This window comes from Python bivittatus, unplaced genomic scaffold, assembly GCF_059951505.1.
Source record: "Python bivittatus isolate LINGU-HERP-01145 unplaced genomic scaffold, Pbiv_v1 ctg000700_np1212, whole genome shotgun sequence".
Taxonomy (NCBI): Eukaryota; Metazoa; Chordata; class Lepidosauria; order Squamata; family Pythonidae; genus Python; species Python bivittatus.
The window spans coordinates 64,107,509-64,123,542 of record NW_028277098.1 but is presented as its reverse complement, the minus strand read 5'-3'; the positions used below and the strand labels follow the sequence as shown (position 1 = coordinate 64,123,542).

The following is a 16,034-nucleotide window of genomic DNA, read 5'->3' as shown; positions in this document are numbered from 1 at the left end:
ATAAAAGCTCTATCTATTCATGGGAAGGACAAAAGGTAAAAAAAAAAAAAGTGAGCTTAAAGTACACTGGATATTAAAGGTAATTTGTGGACTCTCACCAGGAGCGGGCAATCCATTACTTTGCATGGTTTCCTTCTACCTTGCCATAAAGATCCTGAGCCGTGCTTCTGAGTCTCCTGCCAAGTCAAGCAAGGAGCCAGCTAAGTCAAGTAGCAACAAAGATTTGTGATTTACAGTCAAGTCCTGGTCAAGGGAGTTTGATGGTTACCACTAGTTTTCTTTAATACACTCTACATTGATAACATGATGGTTCATTTGTGAATCTGGCATGAATATTACTTTAAGTGATTCGGTATATGCGGTAAGTTTATTTCATCTTCTGCAATAGCAATTTTTAAAAGTATGATCATTTCCCCAACTTCATTGCCACCCCCGCCCCCCAGATTACATATCTAAGCATATATTTTGAAAACGTAAGTTTTGTTGGAATATCAAAGAAAGAATGTTCTGTGGCAACCATCATTAGTCAACTGTTGTTCTCTATCTGGTTAGTTGCAGTATGAGCATATGCAGGATTAGATCCAGTTTTTTTTCAATCTTATCCAACCGATCTTCAAGGGACTTTTCTGTTGAAAAAGGGAAATAATATTTGATCACTAAGAAAGACAACATAGTGCACATCTCTAACTAAACAGTGGGGAAATTTATATGGGACAGCCATATAAATTGAAATGATAAAGAAACAAACAAATAAAATGTCTTTTATTTCTCAAAAGATCAGGAATGTCATGTTCCTGGCTCAAATTAGCTGAGCCTATATCTCAGAAGTATTTCAAATTTGTGCTTGTTCCACTGACAAAATGAAAGATTTATATTTGCTCTTCTCTGATTTCCATTCCTCTTGTACTTAACTTTGAGAAACACTCCTAGAGTTTGGGCTTTGGAAGGGAGGGGCACTGGGTAGTAAGAGACAGGTATTGGTTTCCAGAGGCTACTAAACCATTTGTACCTCTGGATAACATTCAGGGTTTGTAAATGTCTGTACAAGATGTAAAAGCTGCTGGTTATAAAGTCCTATGTGGTTATCTGAGAGATCACTTACTCCAAATAGTATTGGCTCACCCTAGGCACGCTCACAAACTCTAAAAATATCATTCAATATCTGCACTCTATAATATATCTGTTATGCACATTGTGAAAAACACATATATTCACCTTAACATAAGCCATCCTATTTCTGGATATCATACAATATAGTCAAACATTTGCTTTTTCGAATAAGAACTATTTGGGATATACTTTTCTAGCCAGACTCGTGCCTTTCTGCACTAGTGGAAATGATACCCTAAATGAATATTTGTAAATTTCATATGGTCTAAATCTAGAAAAAAGATTAATGATCCATGAACTTCTCTTTTAGAAATTGTGCAATTCGCTTACAACCATGGTGTTAGTAAATTGGATTCAACAGCACTGCAGGACAATTGGTTTACACTCAGTGTTCCACAGGGGTCCATCTTTGTTCCATGGGCAAAAGGGAGATTTATATCTGAATTTTTCAGACTTCAGCTCATGTCATACCTCTTTCCTTTTTTAAAAATTTCACCAACCATTCCTCGATGGTGGGTAATGCCAAATTTTTCCATCTTTGTTCATCTAGTAATCTCTTCACTGTAGTCATAAATTGAAGTAATCTTCCAAGGCTGTTTTCTAACTCTTTATCCATCAATCCTAAAAGGAAAAGTTCTGGCTTCAGTTGAATATTATTCTTTAAAATCCTCTGTGTCAATGTATGTATTTGTATATCTTTTTTTACATGTCCACCAAGCATGATAAAATGTCCCCTCATGTTGTTCACATTTCCAGCATACATTTGAAATATCTTTATACATTCTAGATAATTTCTCTGGTGTCATGTACCAACAATACATCATTTTATAAAAATTCTCTTTAAGATCATAACATAATGTAAATTTTAACTTTTCAGCACATATTTTCCCATTGATCCATCTGTATATTATAGCCAAAATTCTTAGCCCACTTTATCATACATTCTTTAACTTATTCTTCCTCTATTCTAAATTTCAGCAAAAGCTTATACATTTTAGTAATTACATGTTCATCATCAGTACACAATTGCACTTCAAATTCTGTCTTACTTTGCTCCATACCTTAAGTCTTTTTATCCATTTAAAATCTTTCTGATAACTGTAAATGGGAAAACCATTGACAGCTATATCCTTCTGCCATTAGTTGCTCTCTTGATTTAATTTGTATTCCCCTTGGTGATTTTCCAATAATTCCTGGTACATTAACCATTTATCTTTGCCTGCTGTTTCTTGTCTATAAAATGCTTATTATGCTGAGATCCATAGAAGTGTTTTTGGGCACAGCCTGGGTTTATATCTATCCCATATTCTCAATATGGCACATCTAATAAAATGGTTTTTAAAATCCACATTGACTTTAATTTTATCCTACATAAATATCTATACCATCCAAACCTCAGGTTATGGACTTCTAACTCTAAAAGTTTTTTGTTTCTCAGCAACATCCATTCTTTCATCCAGACCAAACAACAAGCTGCAAAGTACAATTCCTTGCCTTTCCTTTGCATCTTGTAACCTGTATATTTAACGTGTTTTTTTTCCCTTTCCACGTTATGACTCACCTTCAGTTTCATCTTCTGGAGGAACAGTGCCAGGCATAGGGGGAATTGGGGGGGTAGGAGGAACAGCAGGTGTGGGGGATCTGGTTGGTTTGGTAGGGGTGGGGACTACACCTAGCCAAAAAGAGAGGGAAAAATGTTTATGTAGCTTTCTTCACCGATCCATGATGCCCAATGTTAAAATTCACAATTTTAATGTTCAGCACTGAAGTTCAATAAAGACTTAAGAAAAATTAAATACTTACTCTCAACACAGCTGGGAACAGGAGGATTCCATTTACTATTAGCATCACATTTAACAAAAGCAGCCCCTACCAAAGTGTAGCCAGAATTGCATCGAAACGATATGCCACTGTCATATGTATACATAGCTTGAAACACATTTGTCACTCTTCCATTTTGAATGTTTGGTCTATGACACTTGACCTCTGGAAAAGAAGGCAGTATTTACTATGAAAATATTTGCTTTCCTAGTGTGGATTCAAAAGACCAAGTTTGCTCTCCAAGAGGCAGCCATGAATTGCACTGGCTAGTCATTAAACCTCCCCCCCCCCCCCACTAGCATTTCTAAATCTGACCTTGGACAATTTGTTGTCTGGCTCTCAGAACCCTCTTAGCTTTCTGCTTTGGCTTCTGGGGGTTGTTTTGTTTTGTTTGCTACGTTTTTTGTTTTGTTTCCCCACCACCACTCTCTCTCTCTTAGCAAGTTGGAGCTTGTAAAAGGCTTTTTTTGCCCTGTTCTTAACTTGCCAGTCTTATCCTCCAGGATCATTTACTCTAACACCTAACATATATAAGACAGTTTCTGCAGGATCTACAGCTAAAAACATTCCCAATCCAATGGATTACTAAGTGGGACTGCCTCTTATAATATTACATTATTTAGTGATTTGCTAGCTTTGTTTCATATCATGCAAGGAGGCACACAGGATTCTTACTCCTATTTTTCCCACAGCAACAACCCTGTGAGGTGGCTTGGCCTGAGAGAGAGCATCTGACCCATAGACTCCATTTCATTGGCTGCAGCAACTCCATTCCAAGCATAGTCCACAGTGATAATCCTACTCCTCAAAGTACCTTGTGATCTAGATCAAGGTCTCTGAAGAAATACCCTTGATGGTGGTTCTCTACCTTTCTCTGGGGCTGGTTTTAGTCAGGGTTGCTAGTAGGGGAGAGTTCCAGCCTGAGACCCCAGCTTTGCAGGGTGCCTCAGGGTCCACTCTCCCCACTCCAATATAACCTCTGTGTGAAGTTGCTGGGCAAGGTCATCCTTCAGCACAGGTTGCAGTATCACCAGTATGCTGATGATTCCCAGTTGCACTTCTTCACCCTGGGCCAACCAAGTGATTCCATCCACCACATCCTTTCCCAGTGCCTAGAGGCTGTGAAGGTCTGGATGGGGGAGAACAGGCTTTGGCTCAATGCTGGCAAGACTGAGTGGCTATGGGATTTAAGGCGCATGGTCCAAGAGACTTTCCATCTAACTCTGCAGGGGTGTACTTCCCCAATCAGAGTTGGTGTTCAATTTGGGGGTCTTCCTGGACTCTCAGCTTCTGCTGAAACAGCAAGTGGCAGCCGTGGCCAGGGAGGCCTTAGTACAAGTTTGTCTTGTGCAACAATTGTGCCTTTTCCTTGACTGAGAGGCCTTGTCATGGTGACTCCTGCCTTAGTTGCCTCCTGTTTGGATTATTGTAATACGCTGTACATGGGGCTGCCCTTGAAGAGCACTGCAGCTAGTCTAGAATGCAGCAACATGGGCAGTTTTTGGCATTTCTCATTATGCCCATATAACACCACTGGTCTGCAAGTTGTGCTAGCTGCCAGTAGGCTTCTGGTTGCAAATCAAGGTTCTGCTTATCACCTATAAAGCCCTACATCGAAAAAAACCAAAAAGCAATTTTACCTACTGAAGATAAGGTAAAGAACATGAAATTCCATTACTTTTACATTCAGGTGGAGGTGAATCCCACATTCCATCTACACCATTTGCTGCAACTGTACATGAAATAGTTGAATTTCCAATAAGGGAGTAATCAGCATCACAATGATATATTACTGCTGTGCCAACATCATATTCATCTGAAGGATTCAGATCATATTTTCCATTGGAAATTAAAGAAGGGCGACCACAAGGAATACCTGGAGAAGAAAATCAACACTAGGCTAGAATTGCAAAGCATCTGGATTTAAATTATCTCATTGTACAGATGTGTAGCTGCTTGAATTAATTACTTGAATCAATCAGGTAAATGCACATCTTTGGAAAATCTTCTACTATCAACCAGAACACCAAAGTCACTCTTCTGGTGCCAGGGACAATATTCGTATCAAAGAAATATCTGCTATCCCGTTCCTGGGTGGGATTTCTTCATAATGTTCTTATTATCAAAGCAGTCTTCCCACTTAGGATCCCTCCACATGTAAGTCTAAGCTAGAAAAAGTACATTCTTCCTCTGCAAGTAATGTGTAGGCTACCCATCTCTTGACAGCCATTGACAGACAAGTAATGTGTTTCTGTTAACACCGCAGCTCCCAAACTGTGGGCTGAGGTGCCCTGGGGTGCTGCTGTACACAGTTTGGGAACCACAAGGCACTGTGAAAAATTACTGAGACACTAATAGCACTGTGAACTGAGAAAGTCTGGGAACCTCTGCTTTATACTGTTCCAGTTAGTGGTGGCAAAGGGGAGAGATTAAGCAGATGTTGTTCTCCCATTTAAGGACTACGTGAAGCCATACATGGAGTCATATCTCAGCACAGGGTAAGGTGTCATCAGAATGGAGAGGAAACATACCTCTTGAACCCAGACTATACAGGTGATCCTAACAGGGTGTTTGGGTGCCTGGAGGCTATTAGGAGTGCAAATGGAAAGGAAGAGAGTTCAGTTTAATCTAAGCAAGATGGAATGACTTTGAGTTTGGAAGCCCTCCAATTCCAGAGAGGTTCATCGTTGGTTCAGGATAGGGCTGTACTTCTCAATCTGGGGGTCTTGCTTGACAGAACTCCAGCCCCAGGAACAGGTGACAGCTGGGGCTATTAAGACCTTTCAGGAGCTTCATTGTGTCTGCCAGTTTCAACTTTTCCTGAAAAGGAAGCTCTTCTCACAGTCACTCATGCTTCAGTCACCTCCAGTTTTGACTCTTGCCACACACTGTATTTGGGGCTATCCTTGAAGATCACTAAGAACCTGCAGCTAGTCCAAAATGCAGCAGCTGAGGTAGTTCTGGGTGTCTCTTATTTTGCCCATATAACAGCTCTACTTTCAGAGCTGCACCAGGATTGGTTTACTCAAAGCACTGTTTGTCATCATTAAAACCCTATAGAGTTCACAGTCTGGATATCCTCAGGACTGCCTCCTCCAATCTGTAACTGCCTGGCCAATGAGATCTGGTGGAATGAGCTCCTTCCATAACCCTTCTCTTGGGGAATGCTGCTACCCTTCTGTGGAATAGCATTCCCCCCATCCCAGAGATGACAATGGCCCCAACCATGAATATCTGGCTATTCCGGCAGGCCTTGGGAACTGGAATGTTGCAATGTTGCTGTTTCTTGTAGTGCAGTGTTTGCTTGATTAACATGATTCACATTCTTTGGAGTATTGGATGTTGCTGCACTTTATGTTACTGCTTTTATTTTTATTTTGTAATTTTAATCTTGTTTAGGAATGTTGGATATCTACACCACTCAGACAATGAAGGAAAGAGTATAGTAGATAAATCCCATTGACATGATTCATTCAGGCATTGCTCATATTTTCAGATAAACAGAATTATTCTACTAAAGGCTAGGCAGATTGAACTTTTGCTGTTAGGAAATTAAACTTAAAAGGACTGAAAGAAGTGTAAGAAGCTTAAAATAAAGTATCATCTTACGCTGGCATTGTGGAAGTTCTCTATTCCAGTCAACTCTGCCAGATTTCAAAACACACTGAAGGGAGGATTCACCTATTATTCTGAACCTAAAGGGGAAAAACTCTTATATTTTAGTACATGAAATATTAAAATTATATACATTTGGAATATTTATGATTAAGCCATGGATTCCTCAGTTGTAATTTCTAAAATAAACCACAAATGGCTGGGTTCCCACAACATGCTGGGTCCAAACCAAATGAATTGTATTATGATGTACTGAAATGTAGGAGCCTAGTCATTATAATACTGGTCCATAAGTGCCAGTAAGAGTCCCCAGAAGCATATCCTCAGAACTTGATAGGTCCTACATACCAGAAGGGTTCATCCTCAGACCAGTGTCAAAGCTTCATACCGCCCCTGCCCCTCCCCTGCTATAAGCGCCTCTCTCTCTCCCCACTCCATGTTCCCAAGAAGATACAAGAATGTTAGACATGAAGCTTCACTATGAAGAATTAAGAAGCCACACATGAAAATAACCTCTGAGGATAGGAACACAGAAGAAATATATTCATATATATTAATATTGCCCTTAAATAATTTGATCAGTTAAACTTTGCTTTATGTTTAAGTTGCTTTTGAAAATTTGTATCTTAACAAAGGAGTATAAATAATTATAATACATAGTTCACAGTTCAGATTTTTAATATCAATATTTAAATGAAACAATACATGTTTGTCAGTTCTCTCCAAAGACATTTTTACAAAGCCAAGTTGCTTCAGCAAATGATCTGTCACTTACCCATAATCACAAGCAAAGGTTACTTGATCACCAAACCGGAGGTCATTCGAGGACATTATTCTGCCATTTTCTATATGTGGAGTTGGACATCGCCTTCCTAAAAGATTGGAATTAGTATTATCATGTGCCCTCGTGATTCTTACAACAAAACAAACACAGAAACTAGTATCTTTCTGGTGACTGAATATAGTCTAATCATTGGTCTGCAAATGAAATCTGTGGGTAGAAAATCCTCAGTGTGAAAGAAACTTTCAAGTTGGGGGAGATAAGTCAAACTGGATGAGAACAGTTCTTCTATGCCTCACTCATCCTTTGAGAGCTAACATGCTGCAGATTACACAGGTTGAGGGACTGCAGTTTTACCTCAGGTTCTTCCAAGAAACTTACAGCATTATTCATCTCTATCTCCATCTTCATTATGATGATGATGTTATCTGTTCAATTGTGTCCAATTCTTGGAGACTGCCTGAACAAGTTCCTGGACAAGACTAGAACTGCTGTAGTGGTTAAGGCACCAGGCTAGAAACAGGGAGACCGTGAGTTCTAGTCCCACCTTAGGCACAAAACCAATCTGGTGACCTTGAGTTAGTATTCCCTCACAGCTGCGTTGCTTGACAGGCTAAGGTGAGAAATTATTACTGGTCCAAAGGCACCCAATGAGTCTAATGACCAAAGAAAATCTGGCATCTGCTCTTCGATACTTTCTACATTATTTCAAACAAACCTATTCTACACATATTTTGCCAATACTGGACAAGAGAGTATCAGCTGCTTTATTTGGTTAATAAAAGGAGGAGGAAAAATATTCAGAAGAGGTCACTGTGTGCTGTCTGTCAGATGAATTCTCATGAATCTGCAAAGCCCCACTGTGCAATTACTTTATCTATAATGAGCTAGAATTCTGGTTCAACCTCAATGAGTAAATGTGGTGGTAAAAAATCCCAATGTCTCCTATTGTACATAGTTTCTTTTACCATTACAGTATATCCAAAATTTGCTATTCTAATAGGAGAGATTCTGAAACTAACAAGCTAGAGATCCTGGTTTCATGGGCAACACTATGAAAACAGGCTACATTCTCATATTTCTAACTCTGCCAACAGGAGAGTTAGAAAGACAAGAAAGAAGAAATTATCACTGCCCACTAGAATGCTACCTCAGTTCTCATAACCCAGTATTCAGTTTTCTTTGGATTGAGCTATAGACTAGAAATTTAACTTACAGCTATAAGTCTCTGAAAGTTTGCATCTACTTCATTCAGCATTTCATAAGAGCCATTGCTGTTGACAAAAGACACTCACCTTGACAAAGTTCAGGAGTCATTAACCAGTGACCAGAGAGAAGACATTTAATAACAGAAGTTCTTTCAGGTATATATTCATAACCTGTGTTGCACACTAACCGCAGAAGAGTTTCAGCAGGATAGGTATCTGCTAAGTCTTCTCCTCCTTTTAGTGAAGAATGGGGGGGTAGATCTGGAGTTGGGCACTCACCTGTAGATGAGCAAAAATGAGTTTTGAAGTAGGGAACAGAGTAAAGGTCTGTTACAATACCAAAGTCCACTCATTCATGAAGTCTTAAGCCATTTTATTTTATGTTTGTAGCATCACAACATCAGCTAGCCTTACTTTTATGTAAGTTCTGATGTTAATATGCTTTGAGATCATTATTTCAGTTGAGAACATTAAAGAAGTTCTGCCACTTCATGAAATAAAATTACTCTTTGAAGGTTGATTGAGTGACCTTTCTATAATCAGTGAAGCACATGCTAACTTATTTTGGTATAATTTGGCTTACCATTTGAAGGAGGGGGCAAAAATAAAAGTAAAAGGTAGATTCATGTGAGTATCTTGTAGCAAATGTTATTTGAATTTATGAAACATGGTGTTTTGTCCAAACCAAGGTATTTTTAAAAGCCTCGCTGTTATGTAGAGCAGTCCCCAATTTCATAGTCAGGTAAGCTGGCCAGGAATTGAAGTATTACTAGAATGAGATTCTACTCTAGACGTTGACCCCACCCCATGTTGTCCTGAATCTGCAATTTATTCAGGCCTCTGCCAAGAGTAATCTCTCTCTCTCTATCTGGGCCTGCAGGCCCTTGGATGGGCAAACCCTAAGTACAGTACGGGTAATCTTTGCTTAATGTCCACTCGTTCAGTTACTGTTCAAAGTTACAACGGTGCTGAATGAGGACACCTATGACTGATCCTCGTAGTTGCGGCTGTCGCAGCATCCCTGTGGTCATGTGATTGCAATTTGGGTGCAGGAGGTCGCAAATGGCAATCGCATGACATCACACTAATGACTGCGCAGGATTCACTTAACGATGGCAACCAGAATTGCCGGAACTGCTGCAACTGCCACAACTGCTGTCAGGACGGTCATGTGATGTCGCACTTTATAACCACATCACTTAGTAACAGAATTGCCAGTCCCAGTTACTGTCCTTGAGTGAGGATTTTTGAAGGAATGGTGTTATGAAGGCCACGCTCAGGGAGATAAGTGTTTCTTTAGCCCCCAGCAGGAGCGTGGGAAGTTTAAGAAGATGAGACTGGTACCACCCTAAGGAATTCACGGTGTTGTGCATTGCTGGTTTGGGAACTTAGGTTCAGTCTGGAGAGATTTCTGTCTTGAGGTGGAAGCTAATAAACACAACAGAACTGTATTTGCACTGTCTCGTGGAGTTCTTTGGGCTAAGTCTGACAGGATTACATATAATGACTGATGTCGCTACCATATGCTACTCACAGCACTCCCTGCAGTAGCTGGATCAGTACATTCATATACTCCATATATGAATCTTCACAAAACTGGAATACTTGGGTACACTTAATAGAGCAGGGATGCTTTAGATGATCTAGGACCTACAGCTGTTAGAAATTTAGCTGGTCTGGTCTGATTGTGGTTTAAGCAGAATGTTTGAAAATTAAAGTCCAATTTTGTGCCAGTCACAATGGCTGCCCATATGATTTGAAACTCAATTGACCTGTCTGTTTTGAACCTTTAAAACGTGGCTTTTAGCCAAGGCCAAAATAAAACCTGATGTAAGCAAACATCAAGTGAATGAATACATTGAAAGGATTTCTGACTACCAATTAAACACTTTTCCCTTTTTAGTATTAAAAATACAATTTGGTGGTAATTGTGGGAGAGGCTCTGGAATGCATCCATGGTGTGCATGTGCATCGCTGGGCCTTACGTTGTGGAACACAAACTTTAATGTTTTAAAGCAGATTATTTGAAAACTGCTTCCAATCCTGCCTCTTGTCTGAGTTCTGCCTCAGAGATACTTCTTGAGCAGTGGTGACTGTTGGCAGGGGCCAAGGCGAGGGTCAAACTGATAAAGCTGTGGTGGAAGCTCTGCCCCTTTTCTACATGTGCTATGACATTCCCTGAATGCTCCAAAGAGGCAGAGCATGCACCGCAATGAAAGCAGCGGGATGCATTGTGCTTGAGCACTCAGCTATTTATTTTAGTTACTAGGTTTCAAACAGTGCTCACGGTGGCATACACAGCATTCCCTCCCTCTATTTTTCTGCATAGCAACAACCCTGTGAAGTAAGTTGAGGTCAGTTAGGCCCTTTCCACTGGTAAGAGGTTCAGAGCTGTGGCACTTCAACCAAGCTGACTTACCCTTCACCCATTCTTTATGGGGGTGCTTTAAAAACCTTGAAGTGAAACTATATTTCAAGGCAGCATCTAAAATGATTCTATGTACCTTGCACTGCAGCTATTATATCTGTGGATGTTGCCTTCACTGAATGTGGAGCCTATGCTCTGAGTGCACTCTTGTTTCTAGAGTTCAGGTTTCATGTTCTCAGACAGGACTTTACCCTCTTAGCTTCCAGTTAGTGTTTGCAATCTGTTTTTCTAGAAACCAATCATCGGCGAAACGGTCAAGTAAACAAGTCAGTTAGGTAGAAACCAAAGACCATCTTTCATGATGTCAGCTTCTGTGCTCCATTATGAACTATGTTTGGACACAACTTTGGCTTCCAACATGAGTAGTAACTATGATTTTTTTTAAAGAAAAAAATACATCAGTTAAGTCATGATTTATCAATGATTGATTAGGAGCTATGAAAGTGATGTCAGCTCTAAGCAACTACATGGTTAGATTCTCTCCAGAATGATCTGTTTTCAGTTTGGCCTTTTAAGTCTCAGAATGGAGCACTGATTGCTGTTGTGGTCAAATCTGTCCACCTGACTGTCCTCTTCCTCTTTTTTCATCAATTTTCCAAGCATGATGGTGTTCTCAAGGGAACTGTGTTTCTGCGTGATGGGTCCAAAAATCTGATGGGACCAAGGAAAAGAGCCTTTTCTGCTATGGCACCTACCATTTGGAACATCATTCCCCCAAGCTCAGATTGGCACCAACCTGTTGGCCTTCCAAAGGGGCCAGAAAACATGGCTTTGCTGTCTAACTGGAGACTGGATAGTGGTGGTGTGGAGCCTATAAAATGGCTATATTGTTATTTGCCTGCACTCTCCCACTGATTATATTTGTATAATTTTTAATAGTTTTTATTGTTTTAATGTTTTTGTGATTATATAGAGGTTGTTTGATTATTTTTTGTACTGTTTTTGTATTTTTAACTTTGTAAGCCACCCAGAGTCACATATATGAGATGGTCAGCTATATAAATTGAATGAATGAGTAAAATAAAATAACATAAATAACATAAAGTAACATAAAATAACCATTATAAGGAGGTGGCAAAAATAAAAGTAAACGGTAGATTTATGTAATCATCCTTCAGCACATGATATTTGAATTTATAAAACATGGTGTTTTATCCAAAGCAAGGTATGTTTAAAAGCCTCTGTATTATATAGAATGGTTCCCATTGTTTCAGACAGGTGAGCTGGCCAGCAGTATTACTAGAATGAGACTATTGCAGAGGTGGACCCAGTGGTGTGCTGGAGAGCTGGTATCAGCTCATGAGAGTTGATTGTTAAGTTTTCAGGAATTTTGCGAGCCAGCTGAGAGGAGAGCTGAGCCCCATACCTAGCCTGCCAATCAGCTGTTCCACAGCTAATGGTATGGCGTGGCAGTGACAACGGAACCAGCAGATTTGGCTCTTAATTGTCCAGCACACCACTGGGTGGACCCCACCACATGTCATCCTCAATCTGTAATTTGTTCGGGCCACTGTCAAGTGTAATCTCTGTATGTGTGTGTGTGTGTGTGTGTGTGTGTGTCTGCAGGCCACTAGATGAGCAAACCCTGAGTAATGACTGATGGTACCGCCACATGCACAGCCTTCTTTGCAGTAGCTGGATCAGACACTGGTTACCCCATACCTGAATCTTCAAGAATTGGACTTAATAGAACAGGGTGCGCTTAATAGAGCAGAGATGCTTTAGAAGATGATTCAGGAGCTGTGGCTATTAGCACTAAAGCTGAACGTCATCCCAGTAGGACTTCATTGTATCAGATCTGTGGCTTATTGCGAATACTCTATGTTAGTTATTAACAAGTAGAAGTAGAAGTAGAAGTAGAAGTAGGCAGGCAGAATGAGATATAGTGCCACAGGGAATATGCAGGCCCATGAGAAAGGAGTTGCATTGCCACCCCCTCTTCTTAGAAGCAATAAATATTTAGGCCACCGCCTGCATTAGCCTGACCCCCCTTTGCCGACCCTCAGAAGACTTCCTACTGCATTCAGAAGTCAAGTCTGGCCCATGATTCTGCTCTAGACAGGTCAGCTTGGGGCCCATCTTCAAAATGCTGAGCGCTGAGTTCCCAATTATATTGGCAGGACCAGCAAAGAAACATAATACCCCTTTAGCGTAAGAGAGCACAACCTTAAAACAGCCCGCACTGGAAGGAATTAAGAACAGAGACAATGGATGAAGCCCCAAGCAATGTTAGCCTTGCCCTCCAAAAGACCTCTGGTAGGCACAAAGTGAAGCAAAGTAAAAAAAAAAGGGGGGGGCATTCTGTCCACACTCCCCCATTGAGCTTTAAGAGAAATGGGGACTGTGGCTTGAGGAAGCCTTTCAGAAAACAGTTAGGCTTTTGGGAGCCAGGTCTTCCAGGCCAGACTAAGCCTCAGTCCCTTTTCTTTTAGAAACTAAAGGCAAGCTCCCAAGAGCCCACATCGCTTACCTTGAACTTCAGATGATGGCAGCGGCAGCAGCAGCAGCAGCAGCAACATCCATGTTAGGAGCCCAGCCTGGCAGGAAGGAACTACCACCATTTCAGCAGCAGTAAAGAAAACTCCAGCCTTCAGAAGAGCCCCCAGAGGAATATTGGTGGCTTAGGAGAGAGCAAGCACTTCCACAGCCTGAAACCAGATAGAGTTACAGTTACAGATATCTGAACAGGCAAAGGACATTTGGAAAGGTGGTCAAAGCAGGGGAGGGCAGAAAGGAAGACACAGTGATTGTTTAATTTTGTTGGCATTTGCAACAAAAATTACAGCAAAAACTGAAAAAAAAAAAGTACTTAGGCCTACATGTATATGAAATTACTTTTTACAGCATCAAAAAGACTTCTGGTTTTTCAATTGCAATTTTTTCCAGAAAATCTTTATTGCCAAGAACATATGCTAGCAATAATATAGAATCAACGATGTGCTTTTTAAATTTTATCACAGAAACTTATGATGAGTCATGTGATCTACAGACTACAGCAATCATAGATTCAAAGGGGCTGAATTGAAGCCAATTGCTGGAATCAGGAAATAAATTAAATACTGTAAATGTTAATCTAGGCTGCCAAGTCTGTCAACGGATGAGGAAAAGAAAGGAGACAATTTACAAGGTCACAATATACAAAAGTATGAATGACTACTGTTGTGAAAACAGTCCAAAAAAACCAAACAAACCTCAAGTTACTCAAAAAGCTGATCCAATTCAGTTTGGATGCCCAAATTGTTGAACTGAATCATTTTGGGAAAAGCTATTTTTGTACATATTCAGAAATATCTAAATCATCTAATCAATTTAGTGGTCATTAATCTGACTGAGTCACCACTGAATTGAATCTCTGTATTTTGGCATAGGTAGAGTATCTAATAACATTCTGGTCACTGCTTCCATTTGTGTCAGCAGTACTGTTGTCTCACACCAGATCCTGGATGTCAGTTGAAATGTATGTCTTCAGTAGCGTCCAATCCCTTTATATGGTGAAGTGTTGTAGGGCACAGTCAGTTTGGTATCTAGAAAATGGGCCCTCTTTTTTACAATCTAAGGTGAATTATCAAATTTCCCCAAGGCTAAATGGAGCTATCCACTAGATAGAGATAGTGATAGAGATAAACTCCTCTCTGATTTTCTTGTCAGTTGTCAAAAAGAAAACTCCTCGGCCATTTTCTAAAGCACCAGCTGGTGTTCATGGAAAGCAGGCACACTCCTGTGGAGCTCTCTGATAAGAAAGGTATGAAAACCCAGCACACTGACTTAGTCAGAAGTCTAGCAGCAACCATGCTTAGATAACAACCCAGGATGTGTGGTCTTAGTTGGAAAGCCAGCCAGGATCTCAAGTGGCCTCTTCCAGGAAGACCCTTTGAAGTTGCCTTCCTTATTAATCTCTGCTTGCAGATCTTGTGAGGAGAGAAGAAACTCCCTTTGAAACAATTATAAAAAAGAAGGAAAAGGGGTCACAAAAATGAAGGCATGTAACATCTGCAACACCACTCCCCCTAGCTGGGCTCTAATGTGGGTGAGATCGTTATTTTTGTATTGATGTGGAATGAACTTAGAATTTAAGGCTTAAAAATCTATTAACTGGTGTGTGGTATCAAGGCTTGCTATTAGCAATGCTATGCATTATTTCATTATTTTACTTTCTTGGAGTCCTCATGATTCTTATTGTCACGTTTTCATTTAAAAAGAAGTAAAAATGACTTCTGTTCTCTCATGAATTTAGTCTCATAACTTTTCTTGTATATGTCTCAGCTACCCCATATCTCTATATATCTCTAAATACGGCCAAAAGTGAACCTCACACAAACACTTCTGTACAGTACTTGAAGCAACTGTCAGCTGTGTGGCTTTCCCACACGATACCTGTTCCTTAATAGTCATCCCAAAAAGAGAGAGATTAAGAAGAGGAGTGTTGTCATTTTAACCTGTCATTCTGATTTCATTTATTTCAAGATCAGCCTGAGCAATATGGGCTCTTTGGGAGAGGGAATAAAACCCAGAAAATCAGTGAAATAATACACTGTTGGTTGTATTTAAAGAAGAAAAATGCAGGAGAAATTAGCTAGCTACTAATTTCAGACAAAGAAAAATAATAATTAGAAATGCATCTGCTGGGTATGAGCCCAATAAATCTCTATTTACAAGGTTTTTGTCACTGTTGTGCTACTGCAGCATTCATGGTAAAGGTAGCTCTAAAAGACAAAGCAGTAAGAAAGGAATGTTTATTTTTAAACTGGTTCTGGTGCCTCCACATATTTGCATTTTGATGTTTTAACTTTGTATATGTAAATTCAAATGTGTGTGTGTGATCTAGACTCCCCAACTCCCAACAGCTCTGGTTGGGTTGCATGTAAAAACCAAGGAACAATAAAAAGAGAGGTACAGATCATACCCAGACATAATAACAATCTGTAGCAGCTCAGCAACCACCTTCCCCAAGAAGAGCCAGTTTTTCAATGACTCTCTGAATGTCATCAGGGTGGGAGCCACGTGGATCTCGGGGGGGGGGGGGGATGCTGTTCCAGAGGGCAGGAGCTGTAACAGGGAGCACACCATCTGA

General features: G+C 40.2%; 1 protein-coding gene across 7 annotated transcripts in view; it reads right to left on the bottom strand.

Annotated features, from left to right (window-relative positions):
* The window catches only part of LOC112541029 (zona pellucida sperm-binding protein 3 receptor-like), a 28,479-nt gene that overhangs the window by 10,081 nt on the left and 2,364 nt on the right, over positions 1-16,034 (bottom strand). For 4 of the 7 annotated variants that reach the window (XM_088154326.1, XM_088154325.1, XM_088154323.1 and 1 more), the window contains 9 exons: positions 13,434-13,611; positions 8,623-8,814; positions 7,322-7,418; positions 6,541-6,626; positions 4,610-4,807; positions 2,914-3,096; positions 2,672-2,782; positions 1,582-1,731; positions 99-626 (listed from right to left, as the gene is read on the bottom strand). In XM_088154326.1, the coding sequence (XP_088010452.1) occupies positions 541-626; positions 1,582-1,731; positions 2,672-2,782; positions 2,914-3,096; positions 4,610-4,807; positions 6,541-6,626; positions 7,322-7,418; positions 8,623-8,814; positions 13,434-13,524 (1,194 nt within the window). In that variant the 5' untranslated portion in view covers positions 13,525-13,611 and the 3' untranslated portion in view covers positions 99-540. Of the gene's footprint in view, positions 1-98; positions 627-1,581; positions 1,732-2,671; positions 2,783-2,913; positions 3,097-4,609; positions 4,808-6,540; positions 6,627-7,321; positions 7,419-8,622; positions 8,815-13,433; positions 13,612-14,728; positions 14,747-15,866; positions 16,006-16,034 lie in introns of those variants that run through there. The other 3 variants (XM_088154328.1, XM_088154327.1, XM_088154329.1) reach the window with 3 other exon arrangements.